Below are 26,629 nucleotides of genomic sequence, written 5' to 3'. Positions count from 1 at the left end.
GCAATAGGAGGAGACCGACAGGTCAAAGGAAAAAAAACACGAACTGTCAGAGAACCAGAAGAAAAATAAACTGAACACTCCCTCGGACAGATAACCGAATAGGAACCCCAGAAAAGGGCGGGAGCTGTGTCCCCCAATGGATCCTTCGAGAAAGATATTTTACGGTAAGTAAAAAATAAATCGGCTCCATTGGGGGACACAGAACCTTGGGACGTACCAAAGCCGTCCCTTGGGTGGGCAGAGAAAAAAAGGTCAGGCAGTCGGCTGTACAACCGCCGCCTGCAACACTTTACGGCCCAGACCAGCATCAGCCGATGCAAAAGTATGAACGTGGTAGAATCTCGAAAAGGTGTGCAAAGACGACCAGGTGGCCGCTTTACAGATCTGGAAGTCCGAGGACTTGTTTCGGAGAGCCCAGGATGCTCCCACAGATCGGTTGGAATGAGCCAAAACCCTAAAGGGTGGGATCTTCCCATTGCAGCGGTAAGCTTTCGAAAGAGCACATCAGATCCACCTAGAAATGGTGGCCTTGGAAGCAGGCTGTCCCATCTGACGACCTTCCGTAAGGACGAAAAAAGAATCGCACTGACGAAAGGAAGAGGTGACAGAAAGATAAGTCTGAACGGCCCGTACCACATCCAATTTGTGGAGCAGGACAAAAAGACAGAAGGACGATGTCCTCATTGAGATGAAAAGCCGAAACGACCTAGGTAAGGACGGATCTGGCCAGAAAACAACCTTGTCCTGATAAATTATCAGGAAATGAGAACAGCAGGAAAGAGGTGCCAGTTCAGATACTCTCCTAATGGAAGTAATAGCTATAAGAAAAGCCACTTTCCATGATAGGAGGCGAAGAGGAACCTCCCTAAGAGGCTCAAAAGGTGCGTCCTGAAGAGCGCCTAGAACTAAGTTCAAGTCCCAAGGGGGAGAAGGGGACCGGTAAGGGGGGGGGGACAGCGTGTGCCACGCCCTGAAGGAAGGTCCGGACATGCGAATTGGAAGCCAGAGGACGCTGAAAGAGAATGGAAAGGGCCGAAACCTAACCCTTAAGGAAGCTGAGAGCCAGCCCTTGTTCCAACCCTGACTGCAAAAAAGGAGAGGAGACGGGAACGGAAAAGGTAACTCGAGAAAAGGTCTGAGTTTCGAAAGTAAGAACGTCAGGTACGGTGATAAATTTTTGCAGAGGAGGGCTTGCGAGCCCTGAGCATGGTGCGAATTACTTGGGAAGAGAAGCCGCGGGCCCTTAGAACCACGGTCTCAACCGCCACGCCATCAAATGCAGCGACTGTAAATTGGGGTGGTAAAGGGGACCCTGTGACAGTAGGTCTGGACGAAGTGGAAGACGGAAAGGAACATTGTCCAGAAGCCAGATCACGTTGGCGTACCACGCCCTTCGAGGCCAGTCTGGAGCCACCAGAATGGCGGGGACTCCTTCCGCCTTGAGCTCAGAACCCTGGGAAGGAGGGGAGAGGAAGGAACAGGTAGGGCAGGACAAAGCCCGACCACGGAATTACTAGGGCATCAACGGCTAGAGCCAGGGGGTCCCTGGACTTTGACACAAACGTCGGAATTTACCGGTTGTGTCGAGACGTGAAGAGATCCACGTCTGGGGTCCCCCAGAGGTCGCAGATCTGTGCAAACACCTCCAGGAGAAGGGACTACTCTCCGGGGTCGGCTGATGAGCTGCGAGTGCCGCCCTGCAGATTGATGTACGTCACAGCCGTGGCGTTGTCCGACTAGACAAGGACAGGGTGGCCCTGAAGCAGGGACTCCCAATGCTACAGACAAAGATAAATTGCCCTCAGTTCCAAGATTCCAAGTTTATGGAAAGAAGGGCTTCTTGGGGAGGCCAGAGGCCTTGGACCGTCTGATCCCTGAAAACACCCCCCCAGCCCGACAGACTGGCATCTGTCATGACCACCTGCCAGTGGAGGGGAAGAAACGAATGCCCCTGAAGAAGAAGGGGGAGCGGAGCCACCAGCGCAGAGACCGGCGGATCCGGAGAGAGAGAGCAATCTTGCGATCGAGAGAGAGAGAGGAGACCTGTCCCATCGAGCAAGAATCGCCAGCTGAAGAGGACGGTAATGAAACTGGGCAAAGGCGATTGTCCGGTGGGAGGCGAAATTCGAACCGAGGCCGAGTCGAACTAAAGCCCCAAGAAAACCAGAGACTGGGTGGGGGAGAGAACAGACTTGTCTCGGTTGACCATCCACCCGAAGCGACATAAGGTCTGAAGAGTGAGGCTCACATTCTCCAGAGCCTGGGCTCTGGAGGAGGCCTTGATGAGGAGGTCGTCCAAGTAGGGTATCACTGATACCCCTCTTGACTGTAACAGAGCTATCACAGGCGCCAGAATCATGGTAAAGACTCTTGGTGCTGTGGCCATACCAAAGGGGAGAGCCACAAATTGATAATGACCTTCCGGAAACGCAAAGCGTAGGTTCCGCTGGTGTCTGGGAAAAATTGGAACGTGGAGGTAGGCATCCTTGATGTCCACGGAGGAAAGAAACTCCCCTTGATCCATAGATGCCACCACCGAAAGGAGAGATTCCATCCGAAATGGCGGATAAGAAGATGTTGGTTGAGACGTTTGAGATACAGGATTGGCCGCACAGAACCGTGGTCCAAACGTCTCGAAAGAGCAAGAGGCGACCTCCCACCCAAGAAAAAGCTGCGGGAGGGGGCGTCCCTTCATGCAGAAGTGGGTTTGCGGTTGCCCGATTTGGCCGCAAAATGGTCGGAAGGGTTGGTGTCCGACTTCCAAGAGGGACGCACCTTGAAAAAGGGGACCTTTTTGTCACGTGGAGGCGCCTGGCTGGACCCTTTAGAGGGGCCAGACGTCCGAAGGACCGAAAGGAAGAAGACTTCCTGCGGAAGGAAGTGCTAGATTTGTTTTGAGGTAATAAAGAGCTCTTGCCACCAGTCGCCTCAGAGATAATCTCATCCAGGCGCTTGCCGAAAAGTCGGGAACCAGTAAAAGGAATCTCGGTGAGAGACTTCTTAGATGCAGCATCTGCGTTCCATGTTTTAAGTCAAATGGAACGACGGAGGGCCACTAGATTACCGGTGGCAAAGGCGGCGCAGCGAGCTGAGTGCAAGGAAGCAGAACACAGAAATTCTCCAGCTTTGGAACATTGGAGGGCCAGAGCAGACAGTTCTTCCGGGGGAGATCCCAAAAGAATGCCCTGACGGAGTTGGGAATGCCAAACCGAAAGGGCCTTAGACACCCAGGTGGCGTTGAAGGCAGGGAGGAACCCGCTGCTTCAAAGGCATACTTCGCTAAGGACTCAACCTTTTTGTCTGCTGGATCCTTGAAGGCAGCTGCATCCGCCAGCGGCAAAGTAGTAGCTTTAGAGAGGCGGGAAACCGGAGGATCTACCGATGGAGAGGAAGTCAATTTGGAGAAAGGATATTGCGCTTGAACTTCCTTCAGTCCCTGAATCTTCTTCTCAGGGTGCTTCCAGGCACATTCTAGAACGGCATCAAATTCAGCGTGAGAGCTGAACACTTTGGGTGCCGGTCGGGCACGATGAAAGGATACTTCTGGAGCTACGTTCGAAGTTCCTGAGTCCTCTAGGTTAAAGGTGTCTCTTATGGCCATAACCAATGAGCTCACCATGTCCGAACGGTTCTCTGAATCAGATGCCAAATTGGAAACCTCGTCCGCCAGTTCTCCAGGAGAGTGCGAACTAGTGGAGGCGGCCCTAGAAGAGGGAAACTCCGACCTGGTACGTGGCTCAGGAGAGCCAGAGCGGTGACCAAGGGAACGTCCCCTGGAAGAGTGACGAGTGTGGCCTGAAGAAGCGGTCGGGCAAGACCTGCGAGAGGAACGCCCATGCCTGCCAGAAGACTCGGGATGAGTCAGAGGAGACACCCCTATTACGCTTATGTGAAGCGTAGGGAGAAAGGGAACGGGACCTTCTAGAGGGCCGATGAAGGGTAGCCCTCTCCAAGGCAGTCACCACAGAATGGGAGACCTGTGCCAAGTCGGATATAGACTGGGAGAGGGAGGAAACCCAGGCTGGAGGGGCGGCCGAACCCATTGGGTCTGAAGGAGCACCTGGGTTAAAAATAGCAGGGGGGTCTGGGGGAGCAGTGGAGCAGGCAGGAAAAGTGGGTTCAGCAGAACCTGGCATTTTTGCAGAGCAGTTTTTACAAACGTAATGGGTAACTAATATTCCCGATATCTGCTTTGAGGGAGGAACAGTTCTGGGCACGGACATAGCAAAAAAATGAACAGTCTCACCCAAGTCTGTGTCCCTAGGCAGCTGCTGTGAGGAGAACTCCGCACCGTGCTGAAAGGAGAGAGAAAAGACGCCGGCCAATAGGAGGAAGAGGCCGGGTCAGAGACAAGGGCGCTGTGATTGGCCCCTGCACGGCCCCAAACGCGCAAACGGCGCTGATTGGAGCTCATTTCGCGCTGCTGAAGCGCTTATGCTGCCTGGTGGGCGGAGCTAACGTCCGCCTTGTCCCTGCAGCAAGCCAAGCTCATAGCGAGGCGAACAGGGAGGTAGGGGGATCCGGACCCATGAGGTACAACCCCAAGCGCTGACTGTTGGCGAGAGGGGGGTTAACAGTACATCCAAGATGCCTGCCACCTCTCGCAATGGGGAAACAGTGAACCGTAGTGCCTGAGTCCCCACCAGAAAATGGAAAGAAAAAGGAATAAAGAACTAACACATTCCCTAATCCTAAAAAATTAAAAACATGAGACCTGGTCTGGAGAACACCAGACCAGTGTCCACCTCCTTAAGACACTAAGCAAAAACTGAATTGCTCAGTGGCCTGGAGATGGGTATATCCTGCTGGGGAAGCCGACTTTTTGGTTACCATAGTGTCAAGCCTCCTAGAGACAGCAGCCTATACCCAAGGTTCTGTGTCCCCCAATGGAGCCGATAGAGAAAAAAACTTTTGATTTGTTGTAGAGACATGTCACATGTTTTTATCGGCCGAAGTCTAAGTGTTAAGACCCCAATTGACCGCTAGAACAATCTGGGAAAAAAGCGTGCTAAACCACTTCACTTCCGACTCCCAACTGTGCAACATGACCAAGACAAACTTACAATGTAAGTCTATGGAATTGTTTCAGTCACTGGCACAGAGAATGGGAAGAGATGCACTCGTTCTAGCAAACAGTGTTTTCTGTGCCTCCAGCTGTTGCAAAACTACAACTCCCAACATGCTCAGACAGTCTTTAATTATATAATTTGGGTATCAGTTTAATTGTATGGATCTAATGAATTTAGATAATGTGTAGGTAAAGATATGGCACTCTATCTCAATTAGTGGTGCTCTAATAGGGTCCCAATCCTTCATCAAATGTAGAAATAAATTCGGCACTCTTATTTATTCAGAATTTGTGATTTTATTCCGCAATATTGCATTCTAACAGAACATATATAGAACATATCTATATCTATAGATTGCTGCGGAGGCGGGTGCAGTATGGCCTATAGCCAGGAAGATAGAATGGTGCAATGCGATCAGAAGATCGCGTGGTGTGAGGAACATCTTCTGATCGCATTGCACCGTTCTATCTTCCTGGCTATAGGCCATACTGCACCCGCCTCCACAGCAATCTAAATTGTTTTCTTTTTAGACTATGTGTTAAAATGAGTGATGTCACCACAAAGAACAAATTGTGGCACAAAAAACAAACCCTCATATGGGTCTGTAGGTGGAAAGTTGAAAGCGTTATGGCTAAGAAGGAAAGGAGAAAAAAACAAAAGTGCAAGTGCACAGTCTATTGTAGCCCATTGCTTTCTACTACCTCCAAGTTATACAGCCATAATACGGCACTGATATAAATGTACAATGATTAACTGTATCCTTGTATGAAAGTGATTTTTAGAAGCTTTTTTTAAGGAGATGTAAAAAATTTCTGTGCAGGAACCAACAAATAATTATTTATATCATATAATTCCGCAGCTGCAAAATATTTTATACTACATAAAGCAGAAGATTACACATTTTGTAAATGCATATAACATGATACAGACAATGTTACATGTATCCAACAAGGACTCCTGTGCTGCCGTGATATACAATGATCTTATTCCATTCTGTTACGTCTTACCTTAATGCTCATCTTTTCTCAGACAGCAGATGATTCTTAATGGTACAAACATCAGGCTAAAATTGTGTTACAACCAAGTACCTCAGAGACATATACATCCCATGTACCATCTGCTTGTCGCTAAGGAACCATTGCTACAACAGATAACCAGCAACACAAGAATTCTGACCTGAAATGCTGACGTGAGGGCAGCAACATGTAGAACAACTTTGTCTTATTTAACTAAATGTAACCTTGTAAATAAGTGTATTGGAGTCACAGACATAACAGAAATCCCAGTTCCTAATACTTTAACCCGGGCATACATAGTAGACAGCTGTCGGCCAAGTGCTGCGGAACTTTAAAGGGTTACTCCACTGGCCAGCGTGGAACTAAATGTTCCAAACACTGTTTTTGCGCTGCGGAGGTTGGCCACACCCCTTGCGATGTCACGGCCGTGCCCCCCCAATGCAAGTCTATGGGAGGGGGCGTGATGGCTGTCACGCCCCCTCCCACAGACTTGCATTAAGGGGCGTGGCCGTGACGGAACAAGGGGGCATGACCGACCCCTGCAGTGCGAAAACAGCTTTCGGAACATTTAATTCCAGGCTGGCCAGTGGAGTACCCCTGTAAAGTGTATGTGTCATTATAAAAAAACTTGGGAGATGTCAGAGACATATCAAATGTTTTGAGACCCCGACTGATCAGTAGAATGAGTTGGGAAAAGTGCAGGCTTAGCGCATTCTCTCCCGCCTCTGTGTGCTATGACTGATAATGTAAGTCTATAGGACCATCCTGCTCACATAGACACAGAGTGGGGAGAAAGTCCGCCAGCCCAGTTCTCTCCCCACTATTTCTGATTGGTTGGGGTCCCATAGGCCTTGTCAAAAGTTTTTATAATGACAGGTACACTTTAAGGCTATGTTCATATGGGGGAATATTTGGAGCAATGTCTGCCCGGAAAAAACAATGTCTGCCCAGGTAGACACCCCACAAATTGCTTGCCAGGGCAGAACATGCTGGCGTTAGGACCATTTCGAAAATCGTCGTCGCCATAGACAGTAAAGCATTTCCGAGTTGATTCCACCGAAGGAGTTGACATGTTAATTCTTTCAGCTGAGACAGAAATTTGAATTTCCACACCAGATGTCTCCAGCGGGACAACTCTGCTGCGTGCAATGTGCAGCAGAATCCCATTAAATTAATGCATCGGAAACAAAGGCTTGCTACAAAGAAAGTAGACAAAATTTAAGCAAACTTTATTGGTACAATACATATAAAAAAAGTAAAAAGAAACATAGAAGAGGATTAGAGGCACTCAGACTATGTCAACAGGAGAATGGGTGGTGGCAGTGGCAGATAAATTTTGATCAGGATAATGCATATAACATGTACGAAAATGATGCTTACCTCATTCAGTGACCACATATACCAAACAGAAACACTGGATACATGATTACATACATGATACACTGGATTGTTATGTGGTCTCTGACTGAGGTCCAGCATCATTTTCGTACATGTTATGTGTATTATCCACCATACAATCAAGATTTATCTGTGGACGTAGTCAGAGTGAGTCTAATTCTCATCTAGGCTTCTTATTATGTATATGTATTGTATCAATAAAGTTTGCTTACATTTTTCTACTTTCTTTTTGGCTGGAGCCTTTGTTTTGTAGCTATATATTTGTGTGGCCTGGTTTGCAGCAATTCTCTGCCGTTTTACTTGGAGCAATCGAATCCCATGGCTTAAATCTACAACAAAGCATACACCATTGTGTTGTAGATTTGAGGAACATTTCCAAACTACATTTTCCCATTACGCCCTGTTCACACAATGGAATTTCCAAGCTTAATCTATCTTCTTCATGCAGAATCCCATGCACACTAAGTAATCTGAGGCAGATACTACAGGAACTTCCATATGGATTCCATCTTAAAATCTACCTAGAATCAAAGTCCCATTAATGTCAATGGAAGGTTAGGATGAATATTTAATTTCTGCTATCAGCTATCTTTCTCAATCCTTCCATACGCATGTACTCACTTCTGACCTGGGTGTGCATTAGTTTTTAACACTAAAAGGGCAAAAAGTTGATGCCAGGCTGCAGCTTATCTACTGGAGAACAAAAGAATCGGGCAGTTAAAATCCAACATGTCAATTCCCTATCTGCCATTAGAGGAGAGCCATGAAGCCACCATACACATTGTATGGACGGTACAGGTGTAGGAATGAAGCGTCTGCAGAACACGTCATGGATCCAACACAACTTTGTCAGCTTGAGGGTGCATTCACATGCTATTTGTTTTTGTGTGTTTTTGGGCAGGCTCTTCTCGGCTATCCGTAGCAGATTTTCCGTGGCGGAATTTACGCTGCGGAAAATCCGCCGCAGTCCCTACAGACTTCAATGGGGCTCGCGGTGGATTTTCCACAGTGTAAATTAAAAGGGATACTCCACTGGTCAGAAAATCTGCATCGGACAGCAGAGAAGAGCCCGCCCCCTTTCATATACGCAGTGGAAAACCCGCTAAAACAAATAGCGTGTGAACGCACTCTAATGCAGCGCACAGGCAACAATTGTTTTGCTTCCAAAGCTTTTTCACAGCCTGGAACAGTGACAAGGCTGTGAGTTGACTCAGCGTTGTGATCTGGTTATTTACAGGATCATTACAGGTCCCAGAGGTCAGACCCTCCACTCATCATAAAGTGATGGCATATTTTTGTGATATTCCATCACTTTATGAGATGTGAATATCCCTCACATTTTCTACCTTTATACACAGATTAGCAACAAGTTGGGTTACAGATCCAGGTCTTGAGGTGCAAATATGGACTCTGGGTAAGTACTCTGGAAATTTAGCATATACAACTATTTTATTACATGTTAGAAGTCTTCTGTTCATTCTGAATATCTGTTTCCACACTAGACTTTTGTTGCTCCAGTAGCTCAATCCTCTCCTGACATGCCTTCAGTTCTTCCCTGTTGCAAATAAAATTTAAATGTGTAAGAAATTAATGTTTGTTTTTTTTACAACTAAATAAAGTCACAATTTTTTAATGATAACAACTGATAAGTATCATAGAGCTGTGTAATCAATCTAGTCCTTATTACTATATTCCAGTTATATATATATATATATATATATATATATATATATATATACGCCATAACTTGTATTTGGAGAATGCAGGTAGCGGAAAGCTATAGTATATCAATAAAGCATTAAAGTCTCATTCCAGCAAAAATTAATGTCTGTACTGCATGATGTGCACAGCGTGCTCTAACAAAACTGACAACTACATCTCTGAGCACAGAATGTGATGGATGAGAACTCCCCCCACACAGCCATGATATGATACTGTGTTCTCCTAGAGCCGCAGACAGAAGATAGCTTAAGATATAGCTCCCACCCAAAAACATAATGGCAGCAAATTTCAGAAGAGCAGTAAATGCATTTAAAGGGAACCTGACACATAGAAGCTGCAGTCTAATCTGAAGGTCTGATGGACTACATTTTTTATACTACAGGTTCCCTTTAAAGAGGTACTTCAGTTATAAAAAACATATACCCTATATTGTGGATATCCCTGAAGGGTTTAACTGCTGGGACCCCCTGGTATCTCCAGAATGTCCTTAATCATTGAGCAATCCCCCCCCCCCCCCCCCCCGCCACCTTCCAAGACAAACTGGTCTTGGCAGTGATGGCCCGCTCAGTCAATCACCGGCTGAGGCAGGACACCGTTGCGGCAAGTGATTAACTAGTACAGTGACCCCCCCGACCTATGATGGCCCCGACATACGATAATTTCAACATGTGATGGCCTCTCAGAGGCCATTGCATGTTGAAGGCAGCATCGACATACAATGCTTTTGTATGTCGGGGCCATCGCATAAACTGCTATCCGGCAGCACAGACTGCTTCAGCCACCGCCGGATAGCCGTTTACGGTGCCCCGTGTGGTCCACTGACGATCACTTACCTGTCCTCGGGGCTCCGGCGCGTCCTCTTCGGGATCCCCTGCATAGTCGGCGCTCTCCATCGACGTCATCACGTCACTGCGCACGCCTTCCCGTCATCCAATAGGAGCGGCGTGCATGCCACATGATGGAGGCGACTTAGAGCGGCAACAGAGAGCGAGGATGTTGGGGAAGCAGAAGCCTTGCCGGAGCATCGGGGACACCCCGGGGACGTGGCGACAGCGATGGAGGGCGACATCCAGGGCAGCGGTGACGATCGAGAGCGGCGGGGACAGGTGAGTATAACCTCCAATACCACTGGTCTTCAACCTGCGGACCTCCAGATGTTGCAAAACTAAAACTCTCAGCATGCCTGGACAGCCGTTGGCTGACCGGGCATGCTGGGTGTTGTAGTTTTGCAACATCTGGAGGTCTGCAGGTTGTAGACCACTGTCCTATACTTTACATTACACGGATCCCTCAACATACGATGGTTTCAACAAACGATGTACGTCTATGAAGGTGGTCTCCGTTCTGAAGATCACAGGGGGTCCAACGACTGGGGTCGGCTGCAATCTTCAGAATGAAGCCCATCTTCAGACACACCTATCCTCTGCTACAATGTAAAGTAGTGAGTGCACAGCCTGGATAACATATCTAGAAATGTTATGACCAAAATCTGTGAACAAACATATGATCATTGTTCCCACACACTAGAGAAGCTGATGGAAACATCTCTGATATTCTATCTGGAACCATATATAAACAAAACACTACTTTTCATCCAGCTTCAACAAGGGCCTTGTTGATAAAAAGTTTTGCAGTGTTGGCTACCATTAAAACCAATCCTGAGGGATAAAAGGTTTTTCTCCAGGTCAGCCTCCCATTTGGTCACATAAAAAAAAAGCTTACCCAAGGCAGGAATCAATTCTTTATAAAGTATTGGAATTAAGTTTATTTTCTTGTGAACCTATGCATAGAGAAGAGTAAATCGTTTCTTATATATTGTAAGTTTTCAAGGCTATATTCAAAGAGCGGAAAATGTGCAGAATGTGCGCCCAGGAAATACGGGCGAACATTCAGCACATTTGCATGTTCCGCCGGCGCTAGGACCGCTTGAAATTGCGCTGTCTCAAAAGAATGCATTTCTGAGTGGAATACACAGAAACAGTGAACCTGTTCTTTGTTTTTGCAAACACCGAAGTCGGGATTTCTGCAGCACTTGGGATTCCGCCATGTGCACAGTGCAGCAGAATCCTACTGAAATCAATGGGAATTTCCGAGCAGGACCTGGAAGAAAAATTTGCTCGGAATTTGTGCTGCGTGAACGTGGCCTTAAAGGAGTACTGTGGTGCAGTAAAACTTATCCCTTATCCAAAGATAATAGGTGATGGCCATGCAGGAGATCGCTGGGGGTCCCAGCAGTCGGATCTTCTGCGATATGACAATTATCCTCATCCTTTGGTTTTACTCCACCACAGTACTCCTTTAATGGAAAATGTTTAGGATCAGGCAATGTATGTACCATAGTGAAATAGAAAAGAGACCTGGGGCTCTTACAGGCCGATTTCTCTATTATGTGCTGATGTGAAGCTGCTGGCTCGGGTACTCGCTAACAGGTTGGCTAAAGTTGTCTTGTCATTTGTTCACAGGGATCAAACTGGCTTTATGCCCGGCAAGTCTACGGTGGATAATATCCGCAGGGTGTACCTTTACTTACAGATGACTCATGAGGTGGATAGGGGTCTTTCGAGGCTGTCGCCTCTGCTCTTTGCCCTAGCTACTGAGCCTTTGGCTTGTTTTCTGCAGTCATCTAAGGACATTGTGGGGTTCCGTTATGGGTCTATTGAGGAGCGGGTGGTGCTCTATGCGGATGACATGCTGTTGTTTTTAGGTGATACGGCCCGATCATTGACTCCTGTCATGTCTCTCATAACTGATTTTTTTTTTCCGGCCTATTGTTTATGCCCCCAGATCCCCTACCTGATATCCCTCAGATTGCAGTTTCTAAGTTACAAGTGGTCACTAGCTTTAAATATTTAAACATATATATATTACTCCCTCTCTTCATGACTTTATTCCCCATAACCTAACCCCTCTATTGGATAGGAGCTCTCAGAAGGTAGCAGTCTGGTGTAAGCTTCCAATCTCCGTGGTAGGCCCGCCTAATTTAGCTAAAATGGTGCTCATGCCGCAATTACTATATATTTTGCAAAACTCCCAGTGTGAATTGCGATGGCCCACTTTCAGAGAATGCAACGTCTTTTTAGGCAATTGGCCTGGGGAGATGGGTCGGTTAGGATTACACCTGAGATGCTGCAGAGGGGGAAATCTTCGGGAGGCCTTGCTCTTCCGAATCCTTGGTTGTATTTTCTTGCCTCACAGCTGCATCAAATTCGGGGATGGGCGACTGCTCACACGTTAGGTTCTATGGGTTCTATGGTTGTTCATGGCCAAGCATGGAGGTAGTGTGCCACTGCATATACTGGAGATTGGAGCCCTTACTAGACCTCCTGTCTCCTCTCCCACTACTCAACTCCTGTGTAAGCTTTGGGGTCACAAGCGTAAACTTTGATGTATTACGGATTGCATTAAATTTACACCGCTGTGGCGTAATCCGGGCTTGCTTGATTTTTATTATTTTGTGGATGCTGGTTTTTGGGAGAGGAGAGGACTCTGTGATTTGGAACAACTGGCTGTTCAGGGTGTGGTTAGGTCTTTTGGGTATCTGGAGGAGGAGTTTGCTTTTCCGCACTCTTCGGTTTATCGATATTTACAGCTTTATGAGACGTAGTGCAGGTCACGACCACTTGTTTTCCACTCCAATATGGTCCTAGATCGGTGGTTACGAAGAGGGAGTCGGCTGGGAATATTTTGTGGTTGTATGGGGTTTCTACCATGACCGGTTTCCTTTGACTGTCCGTAATAAGTGGGAGAAGGATCTTGGTGACCTGACTGATGTGGAATGGTCTACGGTGATAGCGCTTACTCCGTTTCTGTCTCAGTTAGTTTTCCTGCACAGGGTATATAAAACCCTGGTGTTCCTAGACAGGATTGGAGTTAGGTCTTACTCTGCCTGTCCACGATGTGGTAGGTTTGGAGGCACATCTGGTGCATATGATGTGGGATTGCCCTCTCTTAACTGCTTATTGGAGTGATGTATTACATCTTATTAGGACAGTTTATGGTGTGATGATGTCTAGGGTCCCTAAAGTGTGCCTGTTAGGACTCATAGGCTGCAGTCAGGAGCCCTCTATGGTGAAGATAGGTATATTGCGTGTTCTATACCAGGCTTGGAAGTTGATTGCGCAATGGGATTAGGCTCTCCCCTTCAGCAGTGGCTGATCTCATGGCTCCTGTTACGCTTAATGTAGATCCCTTTCTCCAACCGAACTATAAGCTTAAGTTTGAACGTAAGTTTGATGGCATTTGGGGTCCTTGGGTGCGGAGGTTTGATCCTCCTGGGGATGTGTCTCAGGCGATTGTTTTCTCCTTCCACTATGATCTGTGGTGCAGCTGGTGTGTGCAATGTGATGTATGAGTCTGTATGTCCACCATTGTCTCTGTAGCGGATGTTTCCCTGTGGACTGGCTGATAAGCTGGGCTGGATGTGGTTTGCTAGTCTGGAGCTTTGGTCTGATACACTCAATCTTTTGCTTGGATCACTACCTTACTTATTTTGCTACAAAGGTTGTAGGTTTTTATTGTGTGGGGTTTACACAGACTGTTCGTTTGTGTGGGGGGGGGGGTGGGCACTGGAGGGGTTGGGGGGTTATTTCATTGTTTGTATGTTTTAAAAATGTTTATAAAATTCAATAAAAAATATCTGAGTTAAAAAAAAGAAAAAGAAAAGAGACCTGACTCCTAATCGTGAATGAATTCTCCTATTTACAGGAAGCCCTTATTTTTCCATCAAGAAAAAGGTGATGGGGAAAGTCCTGTTGGAAAATCAGGATTCTTACACATTACCATGTTGATGCTAACTCCAGATTTCTCCTTCATATCTAGTCAACTATGGGACACTAATATTTACATAAAATATATAGGTGGCTGAATATAGGTATTTTTTATAAGTGAGCTCTATATTCCAAAGGTCGCACTAGGGTTAGGTGTATCAGGTCAGCACTGCTACTGCTGTAGGCTACTGTCTAACGCATAATTTCCATAATTTTACCAAGAAAAAAAATCACATCTGTTTTACTGTGCAACAAAATATTGTACTATAAATGTGAAAGCAGATGTGTAAGTGCAGCTGTCAATCTTTATAATGAGGAGTGAAGTTTAGCTAAAAACTGTATAAATCCCCAAGTAATTTCTACAGAATATCATTAGATGCAGTTGCTTATAAAAATATATAGAGAATAAAGTTACTGCTTCCAGTCCTAATTCCTGGCTGTTGTAAGGAATGGTTCCCATCACGTTTTGATTCTACATTTGGTAAATGCATGTTATATTCATGCAGACATTTGTATGTCTGAGTACTAATAAGAAATATATACTTTTTAGGGGGAAATTATCATTCCCTGCACCAGCACAGATTTATTTTGCGTAAGAATGTCTTTGCACAAAAAAAAGAGCTTGTGCTAACATTTTGTGCAATGTTGCCACTCTGCACTGGTGCAGCAAATTTTTTATTTCCCGCTCTACGTAAAAGTTCACTCTTTATCTTGAAGGGGTACTCTGCTGAAAATGTTTAATTTTTTTTTATAAACATGTCAAGGCTGCCAAAAAAACAAAACAAAAAAAACCTAGACTTACCTCTCACTCGATCCATGCTGCTCTGGTATCGCTACCTCCAGTCTCCACCATGCTGGTCTCAGTTGTGCTTCTCTTACAGGTTCTGGATCTCAAAAGGTGACATTTCCCACAGTAGTTTAGGTGTTGTTTTTGTGGTTGTTTTGTAGTATGGAGATGTTGTAGGGAGAGTTTTGCAGCTAAAAATGCTAATGCTAAAATGCTAAGATGTAAATAGAGTTGAATGGTCTGCTGCATGACAGACAGCAACGGATCCTAAAAGACCCCCTTGACTTCATGGGTTGGGTCAGGTTTTCAATTGGTGTCTGTCATTTTGCCGGATCCTAACGGGAAAAAAAAATATGAAATGCCGGGTTTTTGACCTGTTAAACAGAACCTGCGATGGAGGCCCCAAACGAATGTGAACCTAGCCTTACTTGTGTACTACCATGTTAATTTTCTAAAGTAATGCTAGGTTCACATTGCCGTTGTGCTCCGGTATATGGAACTCCATCGGCAAGTCCACCAGAACAACGGGAGTTTAGCAAAGGAGTCTCAGGAGGAACATCGCATAAGGGGTCTCTGGGGAAACATTACCCACTAGGTATCAGACACAAAAGAAGTATATGGTCACACCTTGTCAGTCTTCCACAACCAACGTTTCACCTAGTCTCTGCTAAAATGTAAAGTAGTAAGTGTACACCCTGTATAACAGTGTATAATGATGTGTCCCTGCACTATATCTTTTTCCTCGGGAAACTACTGAATCCCTGAAGGACCCCATTCAAGTCAATGTGATTTGTAGGGACCCGGTTGTGTCAGCTGTGCTCCAACCCGTTTTAAGGCCATTCGGCTGAAGAAAAAGACACAGCACAACTGTAATGGGAACCTAACCTAAGTAAATTCTGCTAGCATCCTCTGCTGTAAAGGAGAGAGCAGAGAAGACATAGGAAGCAGGTAAAAGAAGAAGTGCTTGTTGAGTAGTTGTATGGGATACTTGTGTGCAGAATAGGCATGCTGCATTTCACACCTTATACTGTGAATTGCGGCACTACCCAGGGAAGTCAGTGGACTATCTTCAGAGGTACAAGAAAACAAACCTGACTTTCTGAATCATTAATTCTTTCTCCTGTTGAAAACTGTCCAGCTGGTTTAGTTTTTTACGCAGTCTGAAGGCCCGAACTTTATCAACATGTCTTATACCTTTTATCTTCTCATCCTGATCAGTATAATGTTCATGGGACCTGGACGGGAGAAAAACACAGATTTAGATATATTATTAAGAGATACGGTCAGCTTACATTTTTTTATCGAAATCTATACGCTGTGTCTAATGTTTTATACATGTCTACCCTGTGGAGAAGAGGCTTTTAAAGATTCTGGAATAAAGAATGATATTTGTTTTTAAATGGACAGAGCGGTGCTGGTTATCTGCAACAAACCTCATCACTGAGACAACAATAACAAAACAACAGGCTTTTTAAAATCGGTATTTGGCCTTTAAAGCTTTCTCTAGCGTACTATCCAGTGGGATGTGTCTCTACACACTTTTATACTGTCCAGTAAGTGATGACTGCGTCAAACTGTGTGGGGACACATCCTTTTGACAAGGGGAATGGTAAAGTCCAGCTGTAAATGTATTCATATATTTCCAGAAGAACAGAGCAACATAATACAGAGATCTGAAGAAATGGTGCTCCGGAATTGTTATTTCCCAGGGAACATAAAACATGTGTACTTTGCACCCATTACGCACCCCACCTGGACCACAGTGCATGGGTGTTACTATGTTTACTGAACTACTGTAGGATTCTCTGCCCATCTCCCCACTGTCAGCCAATCTAATATGGCACAAGAATTTATTGTAATACTAACTGGTCAAGAAAAATCTCATAGGCAAATATCTTTCGCCACTGCACTGCCTACATGACTGATTCAAAGAGACAGCTCTTCTATAACTACTGCGTTGTGAGTATCCTTGGCACCCAATGTAGCTGTAAAGATAATCTCACCCCTGTTCTTCAGACTGGGGAGATGCAGGTCCACGTTTTTGGGGGGGGGGGGGGAGCAGGTTGCCAGCCATAGAACCCTCAGCATATTCTGTACATGGTAATGGAAATGGTAATGCTAATGGAACTCACTGGGTGCTGTATGGTTGCCTCAGGAAATCTACCACACAGCATGGACCTGGGTCTCAACAATCTGAAGATTGGTTAATAAATATGCTTAACATGTACATTGTAAAGAATATAATGGTGCTGTCGTGGAAAAGCCTATACTTACCTACTTCTGGTCCCCCTGAAGCTCCCATTCATCTCCTTCCAGTCCACTGCCACTCGTCTCTTGCATTCTTCCAAGATGAGGGCTTAGAGCAGGACCTGCTCGCTCAGCCAATCATTAGCCACAGCAGGATCCCCTCTCGGTGTCCCTTTCAGTGAGTGGACATGTCCTGCTCTAAAACCCACTTTCTGGAAGCAGGCTGAAAAGATAAGCAGTGGGGGACTGGAAGCAGATGAACGGGAGCTGTAGGTGAACCATGGGTAGTAAGTACAGTTTTTTTCTATTTTTTATGGCCCCAGTTTGACCTAAATTTTTTTCATAGATATCTATGTCCACAAAGACATAGATGCACTTGACAACAAATTAAAAATGAGTTTTATAGGGGCTCTCTAATATAAACAATTTCTTTCTTCTTCAAAATTATTCCTTGAAAATAAGATAATCTCAAAGTCCCCCCTCCCCCTCACCTTGAAGAAATTCCTAGTAAGCAGCTGATATCTGTGGGGAAACCACCTGGCAGTAAGTGTTCGTTTGTTCTACAGTGCCACCACAGGGAAAAATAAAGTATTACACAGTGCCCATTCATATTAAAGGGGTACTCTGCCCCTAGACATCTTATCTCCTCTCCAAAGGATAGGGGATAAGATGTCTGAACGCGGGGGTCCCACAGCTGGGGACCCCTGCGATCTCGGCTGCGGCACCCCAGACATCCGATGCACGGAGCAAACTTCGCTCCATGCCAGATGACTAGCGATGCGGGGAGGAGGCTCGTGAAGTCACGGCCACGCCACGCTTGTGACGTCGCGGCCATGCCCTCTCAATGCAAGTCTATGGGAGGGGGCGTGACGGCCACGCCCCCTCCTATAGACTTGTAATGAGGGGGCCATGACCTCGACGTCACAAGCAGGGCATGGCTGCGATGTCACGAGCCTCCGGCGCTGCACCCGATGCTCTAAACGAACGCCGGGTGCAGCCGAGAGATCACAGGGGTCCCCACCGGCGGGACCCCCGTGATCAGACATCTTATCCCCTATCCTTTGGATAGGTGATAAGATATCTAGGGGCGGAGTACCCTTTTAATGAGATGACAGGACAGGTCCTCCAGAGCAAGGGATCCTCTTTCTAACCCTTCTATTAACTCCACATTTCCTGATAGTGTGTATGAAAATAAGTAGGATTTATTTTGTAGGCTACAGTAAACATGGTAAAATATTGTTAGACAGATGTATAAAATGTACAATACAAGTTTATAAATACGCTGGTGCCCAGACTGAACTTCTGATTGGTTGCTTTAGTTTACACAACTTTTTTTCCTGGAGGACTAATTTAATATATACAATAGCATACTTTCGTGCAGGTTCTCTCTGATACATCACATTATATCGTAAAAAAAATTGCCTCATTATTCCCACTTTGCATGTTTTTTCTACCACGTACGCCATTTACTGAGCTATTCCTTTGCTGTACTAGCTCTAAATCTCCTCCAGCATCGCCTGTCACCGTCGTAACGGTTCAGCAAAAACTGCTCATTTAGTAGTTACTCTTCAAAATAAATAAGTAAACAGGCATACCTGCGCCCGGAACAAGCCTCCGAGAAGATTCAACCTATTTCCCCACAGCTTAATGCCTAGACGACTGCATAAAAATAGCATTAAACAAGCATTGAATGGTTATTGTTTGCTATCTATTTTCCTGTGTGCATCATAAAAACCTATGGTAAAATCATATTGCCATTCCCTCGATAAATTACAAGAGGAGACATGGACCGGGCCAGGCTCAGCGTACCAGTTAGATTCAGAATCGAAGCTGTCGCTTATTTCATCAGCAGCATCTTCAAGCGGGAATTTTTCTCTTGTGTCTCCAAAAGTGTATTCATCATCTTCAAGGAGAAAAAAAAAAAAAAGCAATAGACTGCATGAATAAACTCATAATGATATGCTGCAGAGCTATGGCTGAAGAAAATGGAAAGCAAACAGCTAATACAATGCATATTTATGGAGCGCAGTGGATGTAGAAGGACATGAACGCCTGGCAGCCTTCGATTGTTCTGTGCTTTTACATATTGCATGTAATACAAACGTTGGCGCCACACGAGACAGCTGTCAGGGAGAGATCATTCAACCAAAAGCTATCTACTTCAACTGTACCCCCCATTTACATGCGCACTCCAGTCGGGCAAGTATACATGTTTATTCCAGTCAGTGCTTAACTTTTATGGAAAAAAAAACATTGAGCATGCTAATAGAAGTATAACTGATGAGCCCCACTTAGTGGTTACTATCCCGCAAAATAACAAGAAAATCTAAATAATAATAGATAGTGCCAAAAACATAACTTTTATTTCGTGTCGATAGTAAATCACACCCAAAAACGTGAGGTCATCACCATATAAATGAGTACTAATACAGGCCGATAAAAAACCTTAGTATGTGTAACCCAGGATTTGTATCAATTTTACAAAGGTTTGCATCCAATATTGAAGAATATTAATATTGCATTGGTTTAAGCCCAAGATTGGACCAACAATGCTCTAACTATTATCCACGCCCTGAGGGCGTGGATAATAGTTAGAGCATTGTTGGTCCAATCTAGGGCTTAAACCAATGCAATATTAATGGAGTGGCTAACTATAAGAGCAATTTATTCTTCAATATTGGATGCAAACCTTTGTAAAATTGATACAAATCCTGGGTTACACATACTCAGGTTTTTTATCGGCCTGTATTAGTACTCTTTTATATGGTGATGAGCTCACGCTTTTGGGTGTGTTTTACTACAGACACGAAATAAAAGTTGCGTTTTAGGTAGGGCTGGGCGGTATACCGGTTCATACTGAATACAGAAATTTTTGTGCTGCACGATATGAATTTTTCCCCATACCGCAATACCGGTTTGGCCCCTCCTCCTCTGGAATGAATGAATTATCAACCCAGCGCTGCGCTGTCCCCACATCGGGGAACTAATCATATGTGACCCGCGAGCACTGTTCTGCCCCCCCCCCCCCCCAATTAGTTATCAGCCCAGCGCTGTGCTGTCCCCATCGGGGTAAATACTCACATATCACCCACAAGCGCTGCCCTCCTCGTCCTCCTGTTTGTTGCGGGCCGCCGGTGCTGGCACACTCTATACTGTACGCTGTATCCCTATGCCCGGGCTGCAAAAGGTAAACAAAATAAACTTAAACTCACCTTCCCCATCGTCCGGATCTGCTTCCTGGAGACGGGAACGTCGGAGAGCCATCAGCCTATCACCGGCCGCAACAATGTCTTCTGCCTCGGCCAGTGATAGGCTGAGCCTACTGTCATGTAAGAAGCCGGCCGAGGCGGAACATCGCTGCAGCCGGTGATAGGTTGACGGCTCTTCGACATTCCTGTCCCCAGGAAGAGCGTAAGGCCGACATAGGAACGTGCGTTAAAGTTTATTTTGTTTACCTTTTGCAGCCCAGGCATAGGGATACAGCGTAGAGTATAGAGTGTCAGCGCCGGCGGCCCGCAACAAACAGGAGGACGAGGAGGGCAGCGCTTGCGGGTGATATGTGAGTATTTACCCTGATGGGGACAGCGCAGTGCTGGGCTAACAATTAATTTGGGGGGGGGGGATACCGTTATATACCGTGGAACCGCCATAAGTTACAAAAATACCGTGATACACATATTTGGTCATACCGCCCAGCCCTAGTTTTAGGCACTATCTATTATTTTGATTTTCATGCTGATGTGATATAAGAATGTATCACGGATGTCTACAGTCAGTCGTCACCCATTCATTATTATTAAGTAAAAGAAAATCATATTGAGAACAAGAATATTGTGGTGAGTTCATATGGCCTATATTTTTTTTTATAAAACTGTTTATTTGTAGATTTTACAATTTTACAAAATGATAAAGCACAAATGAGCATCAAAATACAGATGAAAAACTGAAGAATGCATTGAATGTTTGGATTTCCAATGCTTATTTCTTTTCATCAATTCAACTGAAATTAGCGTTTAGAACTTTTAGCCTTTAACCTATACTAGGAGTTGGATACAATGGAGTAAACCAAATACTAAAATGTGTCAGAATTATGGTATAATTTGCACACAAAATCTGGCTTATGTGACTGCACCACAGGGTCACATGCAACAGGGATTGTGTCATTTTGGTGTAAAGTAAGCCAACTAATATATAGTCTAAACTTAGACTTAAAGGGATTGTCAAGCAAAGTGAACAACCCATATATGTGAACAACCTGAGTATGGTCTTAAAAAGTATAACAAAGCAACAATGATCTTCCTCATCAGCTGTGCTGTTCCCTTGTAAGTTGTGACATCAAGTCACAGGCTGGGCAAGCAAGTCTACTCCATTCCTGCTCTCCCTTCCTCTCGGTGGGTGCAGGGGGAGACCAGTGATGTTAACCCCTTAAGGACTCAGCCCATTTTGGCCTTAAGGACTCAGACAATTAAATTTTTACGTTTTCATTTTTTTCTCCTCGCCTTCTAAAAATCATAACTCTTTTATATTTTCATCCACAGACTAGTATGAGGGCTTGTTTTTTGCGCGACCAGTTGTCCTTTGTAATGACATCACTCATTATATCATAAAATGTATGGCGCAACCAAAAAACACTATTTTTGTGGGGAAATTCAAACGAAAAACGCAATTTTGCTAATTTTGGAAGGTTTCGTTTTCACGCCGTACAATTTATGGTAAAAATGACGTGTGTTCTTTATTCTGAGGGTCAATACGATTAAAATGATACCCATTATTACATACTTTTCTATTATTGTTGCGCTTAAAAAAAAATCACAAACTTTTTAACCAAATTAGTACGTTTATAATCCCTTTATTTTGATGACCTCTAACTTTTTTATTTTTCCGTATAAGCGGCGGTATGGGGGCTCATTTTTTGCGCCATGATCTGTACTTTTTTTTGATACCACATTTGCATATAAAAAACTTTTAATACATTTTTTATAATTTTTTAATAAAATGTATTAAAAAAGTAGGAATTTTTGACTTTTTTTTTTTTTTCCGTTCACACCGTTCGGGATCATTAACATTTAATTTTAATAGTTCGGACATTTACGCACGCGGCGATACCAAATATGTCTATAAAAAAAAAAATTTACGCTTTTTGGGGGTAAAATAGGAAAAAACGGACATTTTACTTTTTTATTGGGGGAGGGGATTTTTCACTTTTTTTTTACTTTTACATTTTTTTACATTTTTTTTTTACACTTGAATAGTCCCCATAGGGGACTATTCATAGCAATACCATGATTGCTAATACTGATCTGTTCTATGTATAGGACATAGAACAGATCAGTGTTATCGGCTATCTTCTGCTCTGGTCTGCTCGATCACAGACCAGAGCAGGAGACGCCGGGAGCCGGACGGAGGAAGGAGAGGGGACCTCCGTGCGGCGTTATGAATGATCGGATCCCCGCAGCAGCGCTGCAGGCGATCCGATCATTCATTCAAATCGCGCACTGCCGCAGATGCCGGGATCTGTATTGATCCCGGCACCTGAGGGGTTAATGGCGGCGGGTCCCTGGCTGCGATCAGCAGCCGGGATCAGCCGCGCATGACACGGGCATCGCTCCGATGCCCGCGGTTATGCATAGGACGTAAATGTACGTCCTGGTGCGTTAAGTACCACCTCACCAGGACGTACATTTACGTCCTGCGTCCTTAAGGGGTTAAGGGGAGAGATAGTATTACTGCTCACTAGATCTATAACTCATTAGATAAGGCAGCAGGAAGCTGTTTTTAGTAGTTCCTGTTTATCCAGCTCCCACTTTAAATCACTGATCTCTTACCCTGTGCTGACAAGAGCAGACTTGCTTTCACAGCCTGTGCCGGGATGTCACTGCTTAGAAGAGAGCAGAACAGCTGATATGGAAGATCTGTACACTATGGCAAACAACATTATATTAGGCAGTAATACGCAGTCATACTGTGTCTGCCAGAAGAGGTGTGCATTCTGAATACTAGAAAGGGTTCTCAAGTGAGGGATCCACATAGAGATATTGGGGGAGATTTATCAAAACCTGTGCAGAGGAAGAGTGGTGCAGTTGCCCATAGCAACCAATCAGATTGCTTCTTTCATTTTCCACAGGCCTCTAAAGAGGCCTGTGGAAAATGAAAGAAGCAATCTGATTGGTTGCTATGGGCAACTGCACCACTCTTCCTCTGCACAGGTTTTGATAAATCTCCCCCATTGAGATTATAACTCAGAACAAGACACTTTACATCCTCTTACCTTTGATGTCCTCCTCTTGTGTCCAGATGTAATTTGGTAGATTTTCCTCTTCTAAATATAACTCCATCTCAGTTTCATCTTGTAGACATTCAGAAATAACTGAATCCTCCTCATCTGAAGACATATTTCTTTTAATAATATTCCCCTGTGTAAAGAAAATTAATAATAAATCAAATGATACACAAGAGAAGTGCAAATGCAGCCAGGTATTGTGTACATAGTTATATTTCTGATCCCTGATGTGTGGATACATAATAAACATTAGATAGAAGTATGGGGTCCATACTGTACATTTGTCTGCACATTTTTCTTGTGAATTCTTACAAAATCTGTGGCAAAAGTTTAGTGGCCTTTGTTGAATTACAGGCATTTTTTATGCTGTGCTACATCTGACCGAATCACCATCTACTGTCAACAATGTAGCCACAGTCACTAGTTATGTTTGATATTTTGGAAAGCAGAGTGAGGCCATATTGACCCGGAGGAAAATTTGCAGGTGGACATTCCGCAAACAGCAAACGCTGCCAGTGCTAGGACCACACAAAAATGCACCATCTCCATAGATGGCAATGCATTTCCAAGCGAATTTCACAGAAAGAATTGACATATGAATTCTTTCAGTAGAGGCCGGAATCACGGAAGTTCCGTCATGGAAGTTCCGCCATGTGCACGATGCAGCAGAATCCAATTAAAAGCAACCGAACTCTGCTGCAACATAATTCTTGTGTAATTCTTCCACCGGATTCCACTCCGAAATTCCGTAGTGTAAACATGGCCTTAGTGTACGTTTACATTGCAGAATTTCCACGGGGAATCGGGCGGAAAAATTCAGCTTGGAAATTCTGCTATAATGAAGTTAACATTTTGGTGAATGGACTGTCCGCTGTCTCATTCACACAGCAGATTTTCCCCTGCAGAAATTCTGCATTTCGCACTCCGCAAAAAGAATGAACATTAATTCTGAGTCCCATTGAATTCCACATAACTTTAGCACAAATTCCAGGCGGAATCTGCAAAACTGCAAACAATCCGCTGTTAGCTTGGCAGAACAGAATCTAAATGGAAGCAAGGAAATTCCGACATGTCAGCATAGCCTGACACCAATATGATCATCATTATGACTCATGTGCGCTGAAAACATTTCTTGCGGAATCTATTTGCGGAATTTCCTCAGTGGAACTGCTGAAATCTCCTGCTTTCCCATAAGGAAACCAGTGCACACTAGGTTATTCGAGGCAGATTGCAGCAGAATTTCGATAGCTGTCACGCCCCCTCCCGTAGGCTTGCAATAAGGGGCGGAGCGTGACGTCACACGGGGGCGAGGCGTGACGTCACACGCCGTTGGCCGTGTGGTCGCCGGTACTCAGACCCGGAGCGAACATGCTCCAGGGACTGATTACAAACGGGGTGCTGCGTGCAAGATCCCGGGGGTCCCCAGCGGCAGGACTCCCGCGATCAGGCATCTTATCCCCTATCCTTGGGATAGGGGATAAGATGTCTAAGCACCGGAGTACCCCTTTAAAGTCAATGGAATGTTCACATTGTGGAAGCTCCGGATAGAAAAATTTAATCCAGAGATTCCCAGTGCGCCCAGCACTGTCTGAATCAGTCGATGCTAGGACCGCGTGGACATTGACTTAATTATAGAAGGCAATGTCTGTGGTGCAATTTCCGCCTAAAAAATGATCTAATTCTTTTGATGGCGGAATTTCAGCGGTGGAATATCTGCTGCTAAAATTCTGTAGTGTGCCCTGTGCAGCAGAATCCCATTGCCAGCAGTGTAACTTTGAAATTCCACTGGGAAATTCCATAGTGTGAACCACTGATTGTAAAGCTAGAAGGATACATGAATAGAAAAAGAAATTGCCCTGAATTTAACAAAACATTTTTGAAGCGTATAAATGAGGTGTTGCTCCAGAGTAACATAATTTATGGATTAAGAGATGCTGGATTGACGGAATTTCACTATACATAGATATCTATTCACATAGAACATAATATAAATGATGGTCTTCCAACTGTGGACCTCCAGCTGTCGCAAAACTGCAACTCCCAGCATGCCCGGACAGCTTGACACAAAACTACAACCCCCACCATGACCAGACAGCCTGCCACAAAACTACAACCCCCACCATGCCCAGACAGCCTGCCACAAAACTACAACCCCCACCATGACCAGACAGCCTGGTGCAAAACTACAACTCCCAGAATGCCTGGACAGCTTGGCACAAAACTACAACCCCCACCACACCCAGACAGCCTGCCACAAAACTATAACTCCCAGAATGCCTGGTGCAAAACTACAACTCCCAGAATGCCTGGACAGCCTGGCGCAAAACTACAACTCCCAGAATGCCTGGACAGCCTGGCGCAAAACTACAACTCCCAGAATGCCTGGACAGCCTGGCGCAAAACTACAACTCCCAATATGCCTGGACAGCTAGGTGCAAAACTACAACTCCCAATATGCCTGGACAGCTTGGTGCAAAACTACAACTCCCAATATGCCTGGACAGCTTGGTGCAAAACTACAACTCCCAGAATGCCTGGACAGCCTGGCGCAAAACTACAACTCCCAATATGCCTGGACAGCTTGGTGCAAAACTACAACTCCCAATATGCCTGGACAGCTTGGTGCAAAACTACAACTCCCAGAATGCCTGGACAGCCTGGCGCAAAACTACAACTCCCAATATGCCTGGACAGCTTGGTGCAAAACTACAACTCCCAATATGCCTGGACAGCTTGGTGCAAAACTACAACTCCCAAAATGCCTGGACAGCTTGGCGCAAAACTACAACTTCCAGCATGCCCAGACAGCCTTCGGCTGTCAGGGCATGCTGGGAGTTTTAGTTTTGCAACAGCTGTTGGTCCACAGGTACATACCAGTGTCTTCTATTCAGATATTACAATATTAATATATATATATATTCTGTATTAGATATTACTATATGAGGCACACACCATAGCTCCACATGTACAAGAGAAAAGCAGAGGCAGGGGCCCCACTGATAACCCGGGGGCCCCTGGGATCCTGTACTTTAGTTACCTGTAACTATAAAGATGGAAAAGTTTTATCTCACTAAAGTTTCTTTCTTCCGGTCTCCGCTGCCTGCACCTTCCCAGGAGAGGAACACAACGCGTTACCATGACGACGGAGCCAACCATTACTGGCACGGGAGGGGGGAGGATTAATGAAAGCCTAGAACGAATAGAAGTGTTCGGAATGGTGTTCGTTACATTGTACGCATTGTTGTGTGTGCTATGGTTATTTGCTCCTGTTCAGACCATTAGAAAGAAGTAAACTGTAAATGCAGTTAATAAAAACCCTATTAAGGGGGAAGACGGTACAGTCC

General features: G+C 45.1%; 1 protein-coding gene across 1 annotated transcript in view; it reads right to left on the bottom strand.

Annotated features, from left to right (window-relative positions):
- CFAP74 (cilia and flagella associated protein 74) overlaps nt 1-26,391 on the bottom strand; it is a 194,771-nt gene extending 168,380 nt beyond the window's left edge. Inside the window, exons 1-5 of the mRNA XM_056543666.1 lie at nt 26,238-26,391; nt 23,274-23,418; nt 18,815-18,908; nt 15,850-15,993; nt 8,940-9,038 (exon numbers count right to left, since the gene is read on the bottom strand). Coding sequence (XP_056399641.1) covers nt 8,940-9,038; nt 15,850-15,993; nt 18,815-18,908; nt 23,274-23,418; nt 26,238-26,240 — 485 coding nt within the window. The 5' untranslated portion in view covers nt 26,241-26,391. The remainder of the gene's footprint in view (nt 1-8,939; nt 9,039-15,849; nt 15,994-18,814; nt 18,909-23,273; nt 23,419-26,237) is intronic.
- Nucleotides 26,392-26,629: the final 238 nt, after the last annotated feature.

The sequence above is a fragment of the Hyla sarda genome, chromosome 10 (assembly GCF_029499605.1).
Source record: "Hyla sarda isolate aHylSar1 chromosome 10, aHylSar1.hap1, whole genome shotgun sequence".
Classification (NCBI taxonomy): Eukaryota; Metazoa; Chordata; class Amphibia; order Anura; family Hylidae; genus Hyla; species Hyla sarda.
This window is presented reverse-complemented; position numbering and strand designations above follow the sequence as displayed.